General features: G+C 44.6%; 1 protein-coding gene across 1 annotated transcript in view; it reads right to left on the minus strand.

Moving 5' to 3' along the window:
• LOC143934386 (indolethylamine N-methyltransferase-like) overlaps positions 1–11,425 on the minus strand; it is a 159,430-nt gene extending 148,005 nt beyond the window's left edge. The window contains exons 1-2 of the mRNA XM_077457955.1: positions 11,275–11,425; positions 8,033–8,240 (exon numbers count right to left, since the gene is read on the minus strand). Coding sequence (XP_077314081.1) covers positions 8,033–8,240; positions 11,275–11,425 — 359 coding nt within the window. The remainder of the gene's footprint in view (positions 1–8,032; positions 8,241–11,274) is intronic.
• Between the last annotated feature and the right edge of the window lie 990 nt (positions 11,426–12,415).

The raw sequence follows: 12,415 nt of genomic DNA on the forward strand, positions 1-12,415 counted from the left end.
TTTTCACTACAGAACAAACAAAACTAAGTATCAAAGAATTATTGTGCAATACAGTGCATAACAAAGCTGGATATCATAAACAGTTATTGTGCAACATAATAACAATAAGGCCGCATATCATGAATGCTAAAGAGAAGCTAATGTCAGTTCTTCTCTCTATGTAAATGTCCTCTTATTGTGCTGAATAGGAAAGAAGCCAATCTTCTCTTCCCAGGAGCGGATCCAGAGTTTAGTCTCGGGAGGGGCACTTCTATAAAATGTTTTTTTGGGGGCTATTTATATGGGAAAAATGGCTGGTATTGGCACTTCAATCATTACGGCACCATGGCTGTTATGGTGTCAGGATGATTGAAGCGCATTATTTCTATTAATACATTGTAATATAAAATTAAATGGTTCAACTCACCATAATGCAGAATCAATGGGAGCCCTGAGGGTGTCTTTTGCCATGTCGCTTGCCACCAAATGCGGATTGTTACTTGCCACGTCACCTGTCACACATTGCGGATTGCCACTTGCCACGTCACTTGTCACCAAATGCGGATTGTTACTTGCCACGTAGCCTTCACACATTGCGGATTGTCACTTGCCACGTAGCCTGCCACACATTGCGGATTGTCACTTGCCACGTAGCCTGCCACACATTGCGGATTGTCACTTGCCACGTCACCTGCCACACATTGCGGATTGTCACTTGCCACGTCACCTGCCACACATTGCGGATTGCCACTTGCCACGTCATTTGTCACCAAATGCGGATTGTCACTTGCCACGTAGCCTGCCACACATTGCGGATTGTCACTTGCCATGTAGCCTGCCACACATTGCGGGTTGTCACTTGCCACGTAGTCTGCCACACATTGCGGATTGTCACTTGCCACGTCACCTGCCACACATTGCGGATTGTCACTTGCCACGTCACCTGCCACACATTGCGGATTGCCACTTGCCACGTCACTTGTCACCAAATGCGGATTGTCACTTGCCACGTAGCCTGCCACACATTGCGGATTGTCACTTGCCATGTAGCCTGCCACACATTGCGGGTTGTCACTTGCCACGTAGTCTGCCACACATTGCGGATTGTCACTTGCCACGTCACCTGCCACACATTGCAGATTTCCACTTGCCACGTCGCCTGCCACACATTGCGGATTGCCACTTGCCATGTCACTTGACACACATTGCTGATTGTCACTTGCCACATCACCTGCCACACATTGCGGATTGTCACTTGCCACGTCACCTGCCACACATTGCGGATTGCCACCTCCCACGTCACTTGTCACCAAATGCGGATTGTTACTTGCCACGTAGCCTGTCACACATTGCGGATTGTCACTTGCCACGTAGCCTGCCACACATTGCGGGTTGTCACTTGCCACGTAGCCTGCCACACATTGCGGATTGTCACTTGCCACGTCACCTGCCACACATTGCGGATTGTCACTTGCCATGTCACCTGCCACACATTGCGGATTGCCACTTGCCACGTCACCTGCCACATATTGCGAATTGCCACGTCACTTGTCACCAAATGCGGATTGTTACTTGCCACGTAGCCTGCCACACATTGCGGATTGTCACTTGCCACGTCACCTGCCACACATTGCGGATTGTCACTTGCCACGTAGCCTGCCACACATTGCGGACTGTCACTTGCCACGTCACCTGCCACACATTGCGGATTGACACTTGCAACGTCACCTGCCACACATTGCGGATTGCCACTTGCCACGTCACTTGTCACCAAATGCGGATTGTTACTTGCCACGTAGCCTGCCACACATTACGGATTGTCACTTGCTACGTCACCTGCCACACATTGCGGATTACCACTTGCCACGTAGCCTGCCACACATTGCGGATTGTCACTTGCCACGTCGCCTGCCACACATTGCAGATTTCCACTTGCCACGTCGCCTGCCACACATTGCGGATTGCCACTTGCCATGTCACTTGACACACATTGCTGATTGTCATTTGCCACGTAGCCTGCCACACATTGCGGATTGTCACTTGCCACGTCACCTGCCACACATTGCGGATTATCACTTGCCACGTAGCCTGCCACACATTACGGATTGCCACGTCACCTGCCACCAGATGCGGATTGCCACATAGCCTGCCACACATTGCGGATTGTCACTTGCTACATCGCCTGCCACACATTGCGGATTGCCCCGTCACCTGCCACACATTGTGGATTGTCACTTGCCACGTAGCCTGTCACACATTGCGGATTGCCACTTGCCATGTCACCTGCCACAAATTGCTGATTGTCACTTGTCACATAGCCTGCCACACATTGCGGATTGTCACTTGCCACGTCACCTGCCACACATTGCAGATTATCACTTGCCACGTCACCTGCCACACATTACGGATTGCCACTTTCCACGTCACCTGCCACCAGATGCGGACTGCCACATAGCCTGCCACACATTGCGGATTGTCACTTGCCACGTAGCCTGCCACACATTGCGGATTGCCACGTCACCTGCCACACATTGCGGATTGTCAGTTGCCACGTCACCTGCCACACATTGCTGATTGTCACTTGCCAGGTAGCCTGCCACACATTGCGGATTGTCACTTGCCACATCGCCTGCCACACATTGCGGATTGCCACTTGCCACGTCATCTGCCACACATTGCGGATTGTCACTTGCCACGTCACCTGCCACACATTGCGAATTGCCATGTAGCCTGTCACACATTGTGGATTGCCACTTGCCACGTAGCCTGCCACATTGCGGATTGTCACCTACTGTGTCACTTTTCTGCTAAGGTGTTCTTTTGTTGAGTCCAGAGTGAAGATAGGCAGCAGAGAGATGATGTAATCTCTCTGCTGCACACAGCTTCCCGCACAGTGAGGGCGGAACTGGAGGGATGCAGGGCAGTGAGAGATGATGTCATCTCCCTGCTCCCCTGCCCGCTGGCTTCCTGATTAGCCAGCAGCCCTCCTAAGTCGCCCAGCTGCCCCCCCCCACCTGTCCACTCAGCGCTGGCACCCGCTGAACCGGGCGCGCTGGCACCCGCGGAACCGGGCGCGCTGACACCCGCGGAACCGGGCGCGCTGGCACCCGCGGAACCGGCCGCGCTGGCACCCGCTGGCCATATTCTCGGAGGGGGCAATTGCCCCGTTGCCCCCCCTGGATCCACCGCTGTCTCTTCCAAGATATAACAAGAGGAGAGGAAGGAACCAACAGCAGCAATCTATTTGTCTGAAGCGGTGTTCATATGAGGACCTTCTATAAATATAAAATGGGTACTCTTACGAAATAGTGTTGGACCCACCTGTCGTATGACAGTGGGTCTAAAAGGCTTATAATCACCAAAGGTTATGCTCTGGCCTTCAGTAGGAGGGATCCAGGTGTGAACCATCCCGGATCGCAAATAGAGGTAGGTATTCCCAACAAACACCGTCCGGTGGTCTCCAAGTTCCAGGGAGGAATGATATTTCAGAAACCAGGCATATCCAAACACAGATCTCAGGTAAAAACTCGTATGAGTAACATATGGATAAAAAAAAAGAAAAAAAAAGGCTCCGGATGGTGCAGATCAAAAAAAACAATGGGTTTATTGAAAAAATATATATGGTACAAAATTGAAATTAAAAGTGATCAAAAAAAGGAAGGGATAAAAGCAATGTGGGGTACAAGTAATGCTACCCGACATGTTTTGACACCATCAGTCTTCAACAGGGGCATACTATGTCCCCCACATTGCTGCTCAATAAATAGACTGCTCAAAAGCTGGTCCGCCCATAAAAATGGGCGGAGCAGGAAATAATGATATGTAAATATCATCAGCACATCCATGTGACCATCAGTCTTCGAACATGACTTGTCTATATAGCCAAAAAAATATACATAACTACCAAAATATACAAATTAAAATATCATTAAAATTTATGTCTATATATTTCAATAAGTAATCATGCTATATCACGATAATTGCTGACATAAATCAGAAAGTATAAGTTAACAGAAGCTGGTCTCATATTTAAACATTTTAACCACTAATGACAATCTGAACACTTACACCTTTAGGGTTTGTGTGTTGTATAAACATCAATGGGAGCCGGATGTGACCGCAATCCCACTTCTGGAGTCACACTCCGATAGATGTTATAGGAGGTGATATTGCCATGTACAAAGGTGCCTTATATAATATAAATAACATGCAGAGACTGGAGAGACGCAAAGAGGCAATAAACCGTGATGACTAGATATTACTGCAATGCAGCCCCCACTTCCTATATCAATCACGTGACCTCCACATGTTGGAGGATCACACGATTGAAAGAAAGGAGCGGCGCAGGATGGCGTGACCACATTCCCTGCAACAGGGATCGCGTGACTACATTTCCTGTGTCGGGGTCCCCAACGTCCCCAAACACAGGAGGCTCTCATGCATTAGCACGAGTTCTCTACGGAATCATGTTCTGTAGTTCCGCCCACTGTATCAGGAATTCAGTGGGTGCACTTCCTGCATCAGGGATCCCCTAGCAACGCTTTCGGCGTCGGGGGTCACATGGTGCCCCGACGTAGGAAGCTCTCATATGCCGACGTGTGTTCCCTACAGGATCTCGCTCACGTAGCTCTGCCTAATGCATCAGAGATCACATGATCTCCTAGCACAGGCGGAAGTCTGAGCACGGGATCTGCCAAGAGGGAAAGACACCGCCCCAAACACACCGCACGTGTAGACTCATATATAGCAAAGAACTACATGGGAATATCTGGACTACGGGGGGGGGGGGGGGCATGTCCTTGGCTCACTTCGGGACCAGTGTCCCCAAGAGGCACATTTGACAAATGTGGGCACCCAGTGACACCACAGGACCTACCAAAAAAACGTTTGAAAAAACCCGAAAACTAAAAAAACATGAAAAAGAATGTTCATAACAATGAATCAGATATCGGATGGGGTGAGCTGTATAGATTAAACAGCTCCACCCGAATGGACACATTTTGGAAATTATAATTAAAATGCCATCCCAGAAAACTCAAAAAAATAATGTAAATGTCAAATCGATATAAAAATATAAGGACAAGATGACATATACATAAAAATACAATATCAAAACGAAAAATATATAGAAGAATGTGGGAATATGCCACACGCGGACAGAAAATCACATAGCCACATGCAGAACAACCCCGCGAGTGCGGGAATGCACCACACATGGACGAGAATCACACAGCCACATGTGGCACAGTCCCACAACTCGTCTATAATTTATGATGCGATGAGGGCATGCCCCCAATCACTGGAGCCACCGCCGTCCGGGTCCATAGACCCAGGCTAATAATTAGGCCTGATTAATAAAGCAGTTAATATCCCAGTCATTGTTCATGCCATGTGGCGCATAGCACCTGAGTTCATGTATCCAGAAAGTTTCAAGGCACGATAAGCCCCTAAGGCACAAATCCCCTCTACATCTGGGAATAAATCTGTCTATGATCTGGAACTGAGTACCAGTTGGATCTCTCCCATGATGTTCTAAATAATGTCTGGGAACAGTATGTTTGTCGCATCCCTTTTTTATTTTAGCTAGATGTTCGTTTACCCTAATAGAACAATTTCTAATGGTGCGACCTACATACTGTTTTTTACAAGGGCACATGATTAAATAGACTATAAACTTAGTTACACAGGTGGCAAAGTGTTTGATAGCATACATCTTTTGAGTGACTGTAGATGTAAAGGTCTCAATTTTCCTTCTTCCCAATGTGCATACGTTACATTTCCCGCAGGGGAAGAAACCTTTACTCTCAGGGAAAAATGAAATGGGTTTTGGAGGGTCTATGGTGATGGGAGCAATATCTCCCTGTATAGATCGTGCTCCCCTGAATATAACTTCTGCTCATTCAGGGATAGAATTCCCCAAGATTTTATCACTGCGGAGTACCTTCCAATGCCTATTGAGAATTTTTTTAATTTCTCTATGTTTGGTGGAAAAAGTGTTGAAGAATGACCATTTGTATTTATAATTTTGTATAGCTTTGGGTTTTATCTCTAAGAGGGAATCTCTATCAACCTCAGAGGCCAATAGAATATCATCATCCAAGTCTGATGGTCTGTATACCTTATCAACAAATTTATGCTTTAAAATATCGGATTGTTGGAAAAAATCATTGATATTAGTGCAGTTCCGGCATAACCATAGAAATTGGCCACGTGGAACTGATTTTAACCACTGTCAACTGGAATATATTCATTTCTATCTGTCGATTTGAAGAAAGTTTTGAACTCTAAGCTCCTATTGACTATATTGATCTCCAAATCTAAGAAGTGGATACTAGTTGTACTGGCTTCATAGTTGAGAATGATGCCACGATCGTTCTCATTAAGGACTGACATGAAGGAATCTAGGGAGACTCTACTGCCTCTCCATAGGAGGAGGATGTACCTAGCCCATAAGACCAATTCAGGTCTGTCAAGGGCATAGACGACATCCTCCTCCCACTGGGCCATGAATAGATTGACCAGGCTTGGGGCGTATTTAGCCCCCATAGCCACGCCTTTGATTTGGGAAAAGAAGGAGCCCTGAAACCAAAAGTAATTGTGCTCTGTGGCAAATCTCAATAGCTCCATAATGTAATTCCTGTGTATAGGGGGGAGTGAAGAGTCCCTAGATAAATAGAGTTCAACTGCGGCCAATCCTAAATGATGTGGGATGCAAGTGTAAAGAGCGGAAACATCCACAGTGACCAAGATAAGGTCATCTTGATACTGCACCCTTTCCAACAACCTGATAGTGTCTCTACAGTCCTCTAGGTAAGATGGAACACGTTTAACTAAAGGCTGAAGATAGTGATCTATGTATTTTCCGATTCTGAATCGATACCGCTTACTATTGGGTGGCCAGGTGGATTCACGGGATCCTTATGAATCTTGGGTAGTTGATAAATGATTGGAATATGTGGAGCTAATGGAATCATAAATTCCTTTTCTTTTTGATTCAGAATATTTAAGGAAAAATCCTCATTTACAATCTCTGTATATGCCTTTTTATATTTTGCGGTAGTGTCCCCTGGTAAGGGACTGTATGTACTACGATCCTCCAAAAGTTTGTTCATTTCTCCAATGTAGGTTTTTTTTTTGTCTAATACAACGATCCCGCCCCCTTTATCAGCGGGAAGGATGATCAGGTCCTTCCTCTCACAGAGGGACTTGAGACCTGCTTGGATAGCAGGATCTTGGTGAATTTTTTTTGTTAGGTCATTTTTCCAGGTCATTCAATACTAAATTACGGAAAACATTGATTGATGGGGTGATATTACCCAGAGGGTTAAATAAGGAGGAGTTGGACAATCCTGAATGGGTATTATTATTCTGATGAGAATTGTTGATATTAGTGGGAGGTATGGACAAAAAGTGTCTTTGAATGTTCATTTTACGGATGTACTTTTTTTACGCCTATAAACATATTGAATTTGTTTAGTTTTCTGGGTGGGACAAATTTTAGACCTTTATCCAAGATCAGTTTTTCACTATCAGAAAGTGTGGCTGAACTTAAATTAAAGATTCCGGCTCCTATTGAGTTACTTTTCTTTTTCCGTTGGAGGCGCCACACCCCCCTCTGGAACCTCGTTTTAGTTTTAGGTTTCCTGTATAGTTAGGGGTGGGCCTGTGAAAATCCTGATATTGGGATTGTTCTGGATAGTTGTGATTATAATTATAAGGGGTCCTGGATAAGGGTTCATCCTCCTGAGCCATATATGCCATATCTGGATACTTTAAACAATGTGAATAGCCTTTTTCAGCACAGTAGATAAGGAGAGCCTGATTAAAAACATTATAAAGAGCTGAGAGCTTCACCTGCTGGATGAAAACATAGATTTGAAATTTTACTTTTAAAACATAATATTTCAAAGTTACTTGACTAAAAACATGAAAAATAGTTTGTAATTTAAACAGCTTAATAAATTAAATCTACTCAAAAACAATAGAAGTTGCCTTTAAAAAAAAACAATCTTCTGCAACCTAAAATGCAAAAATCATAAAGGGAACAATTCACCTCATTCCTTCTAACTCAGCTGCGGCTGATGATGTATGCGACCAATCATATGCTCCGGTACGGTCATGTAGCCATCTGTTCAGTTCCATAATACACTTCTCTTGGAATTTTAATAGGACTATTTTTTTTAAAAACTTTGAGGCAGAATAAAGATGGTGAATGACGGAACCAATGGTGATGTCAATCAAAAATGTACCCTCAATTTGACCTGGAGGAATATTAGAAATTCAGATGTTATCTTACCCAAAACTAATTTCACTGCTAAAAAAGAGATTTCACATTTTCATAACATTTGGCATTCAATGACAGTGCTAGGTGAAAATAGCTGTAAAAAATTGTTTCCAACCAACATATTATAAGTCACATCCATAATATATGAAAGCACCAGATGAGCAAGGAGCTGAGAGAGAGCGAGAGAGAAAAAGAAAGAGAGAGAGGGTAAGGGGAGTATAAAGGGATCAGAGGGCCATTTGCAGAGAAACAATCACTTTTCTCTACATCTGTTCTGATCATTTAGGCTCCATTCAAACTTGTGTGACTTCAAAATTGTGTGGTCTCCACTGCGACTTTACAATGTGACTTGATGCAACTTTGATGCCGCTTTGGACAAGTGCGAATGTTCTGCAACTTTGACTTTGACCATGTGACTGCGTGTGCACTACAAAGACTTTTGAGGGTTTACATTGAAGTCTATGGCCCTCATATTGAATGAAAGTCTGACCAAAGTAGTACAGGAACTACTTTAAAGAGATGTTTTTAGAGAGATGTTTTTAATCTGTAAAAAAGAAAAATGCCTGACGCTCCTAAAAGTGGAAGGAAAAAAGTCCTGAGTCTTAAAATGCACAAATACTCATTAGAAAACATGGGGTGCAACTTGTTATGTAACTTTGGGGTCCAAAGTTGCATGACAAGTCGTACAAGTGTAAACTGGACCTTAAAAATAGAAAACAAATATGATAATGTTTGTGAATTGACCTTTTGCAACCAAATACATAAAAAGTGATAATATAATGACTAATGCCACGTACACATGACTAGACTTTCCGGCAGAGAAGGTCCGACGGTCTTTCCGACGCAGTTCCGACTTTCAACGGAGTTACGACAGACTTCTGACCGAACGGACTTGCCCACACATGAACGGACCAAGGTCCGTTCATTTTGAATGTGATGACGTACGACGGGACTAATAAAGCAAGTTCAATAGCCAGTAGCCAATAGCTGCCCTAGCGTTGTATTTGGTTTGTTGGACCAGCATACAGACGAACAGTTTTTCCGATAGAAATTGATTCCGTCAGACAGATTTGAAACATGTTCTATTTCTAGGTCTGTCAGAATTTTTGAAGAAAAAAGTTTGATGAAGCCCACACACGATCGTAATATCCGATAGAATGATTACATCAGACCTTGTTTGGTCATGTGTACACAGCATAAGAGTGACATATTCACCAAATAAAAAAGTCATAAGAAATAAATTATCATTTGTTATCGTCTCATCAAAATGTGGTACCAGTTTATGATTCTGTTTTACAATAATCTTCTTTGGATCAGGCTATCACTGTGTCAGGTCACCTTGAGGCGAGATGACAGATGCACACCGTAGGGATCAGGAGTGCACCGAAGGATTGTGGACCCTACGGCTGACTGCTGTGGACGGGAGACAGGTCCCACCGGGGTTAGAGCATAAGATTCCCTGGGGCGCGGAATCTAAGAGCCAGCAGATGTTCACCAGCGCCTCTAGTGGTGAGGATGGACTTGGCTGCAACTGGCTCCAGGTCGCGACCCCCAGGGTCCCCCAGCTCACACCCACAGTAGGCAACAGGAGGATAGGGATGGTGAGGGACAAAGCCAAGGTCGGGCCACAAGCAGACAGGAATAGTCAGGGACATGCCAAAAGGTCAGGATCACAGGCAAACAGGGATAGTCAAAGACACACCAAAGTCGGTAACGGAACAACAGAAGAGCACACGGCAGGTAACAGGAAGCTAACACACAAAGGAATACACAATGGTTGATCAGCAGGGATGGCCTGTAGTGCACAGGTTAATATAGAGTGCTCTGATAGGAGCTAGGGTGGAGTCATGCCAAAGGATGGATTACAAAAGCATTCAGGTGAGGGTTGGCTGGTCTCTAGAGATGAACACATGGAAACTGGTAAGCAGACCAACTCTATTGCATAACCATGACACACTGTTGACCTCTCCACCTCAAGAGTTCTCCATCCCTTCATTGGGCCATTGGATGGAGTAAATGGACAGAGATTTAATCTTGAAGTTGTTGTTTTCCTGCCATGGAAGTGGCACCCAAGACAGCTTTTCCCACTGGAGAAGTTTCTAAAACCTTGATTGGTACTCTTATCCTGGACTTGCTTACTCCAGGAACATTAATTACCCAAATGTAGACTTCATTCAAGCAATTATACTATATATACAATAATCAGAGGGTGATTGGTTGCTCCAGAGGAAACAAATTTTTTGTGTTGATCATTGTTATTTATTTTATTTACTTTATTAGTTTTATTTATTTACAAATTCAATTTAATTGCGTGTACCTATTATCAATCAAATCAATTTCAATTGCAGTTTGTAACACAACAAATTGTGGAAGAGCCCTTAGTGAGTTATATAATTTTTTCTATAGAAACAGCTTGATTTTTTAGTAAGAAATAAAACATTCCCCCTCTACCAGCAATAGGAAGCTGTGAGGTCAGAGCTTTGGGGACTGCCTCTTATGTGAGTGATACTCATATGCCGCGTACACACGATCAGAATTCCGGCCAGAAAAAGACTGATGAGAGCTTTTCATTGGAAAATGCGACCGTGTGTATGCTCCATCCGAATTTAGCTACACGAATTCCCACCAGCCAAAAATTGATAGCATGTTCTCAATTTTCCAGACGGAAAAACTTTCTATCAGAAATTCCAATCGTGTGTATGCAATTCAGACACACTAAAAATCACGCATGCTCAGATTCAACTATGAGATGGAAGCTATTGGCTACTTGCTATTGAACTTCCTTTTTCTAGTCCCGTTGTACGTGTTGTACGTCACCGCATTCTAAACGATCGCAATTTGGTGTGACCGTGTGTAGGCAAGACAGCTTGAGCGGAATTCCTTCGGGAAAACATCATAGCTTTTTCCAATGAGAATTTCTGATTGTGTGTACGCGTCACTAGATTTATTAACAACATTTTAGGAGCATCATGCATTTTTTTGTTGAAAATATCAATATATGCTGTACATACCGGTGCTGAACTGATAGTGAAACATCGCCATTGGAAATTTTAAAGTATCCTCTGCAAAGACCATGTCTTCCTTATTAGAGAAATACATATCAAGATAACTTCTGGCATCCATTCCATGTACATGATAGAGTTTATGTGTTGTGGAATCCATGGTCCTGCAATGATAAACTTCACCTCTTTTATTTCTGCTTTCAACTAAGCTTTAGGGCCGGTTCACACTGCGGCGCGAGGCGAGGCGACACGGCTCGCCTCGCCTCGCTCCCGCAAGTTGTCCCCATTGAGTACAATGGAACCGTTCTGAGAGGAGCGACTCGAGTCGCTCCGACTCAGAAAAAAGGTTCCTGTACTACTTCGGGGCGACTTCGGGGGCGACTTGCATTGACTTCTATGCAGAAGTCCTCTGCAAGTCGCCGCTGACCCCCCCTGCAAGTCGCGGCGAGGAAGTCGGAGACGCCTCGCCGCGGCTCGCAGTGTGAACCGGCCCTAAATGTTTGAGTTCTATTTATACTTTTTTGAAATCAGGTGCTTAAATTTTATTGTAATATAATCATAAATATATTTATAAAGCAGTCATGGGGATAGTGCTGACTGAGGTATGATTGCCATCTGAGTTTGCAAAGGTTTAACCACTTTAAGGCCAGGCTTTTTTTACATTTGTTGTTTTCAAGTAAAAATCTGTATTTTTTTACTAGAAAATTTATTAAAACCCAAATATTATACAGTGGGGGAAATAATTATTTGATCCCCTGCAGATTTTGTAAGTGGGCCCACTTACAAAGTAATGAAGGGTCTATAATTTTTTTTAACCACTTGCCGACCGCCGCACGCCGATGTACGTCGGCAGAATGGCACGGGGAGGCATAAGGGCTTACATGTACGTCCTTGCCTGCCCGCCGGTCGGGGGCCCGATCGGGCCCCCGCCCGGTGCCTGCGGCGGTCGGTATTCGTTCGGGAGCGATCCCGGACGAGGGGACGGCCATTCATTCATGGCCACCCCCTCTCGATCGCTCCCGGCGAATGAAAATGTCCGGTGACATCACTTCCTCTCCTGTAATGTAAACACAGGAGAGGAAGTGATGTATTCTCTCCTCCGTGTCGGTAGTTTTCGTTCCGGCACCGAGGAGAGAGGTTCGGTGAGTTG

This window comes from Lithobates pipiens, unplaced genomic scaffold (assembly GCF_037356315.1).
Source record: "Lithobates pipiens isolate NorthernLeopardFrog02 unplaced genomic scaffold, aLitPip1_a1.2 Scaffold_27, whole genome shotgun sequence".
NCBI lineage: Eukaryota > Metazoa > Chordata > Amphibia > Anura > Ranidae > Lithobates > Lithobates pipiens.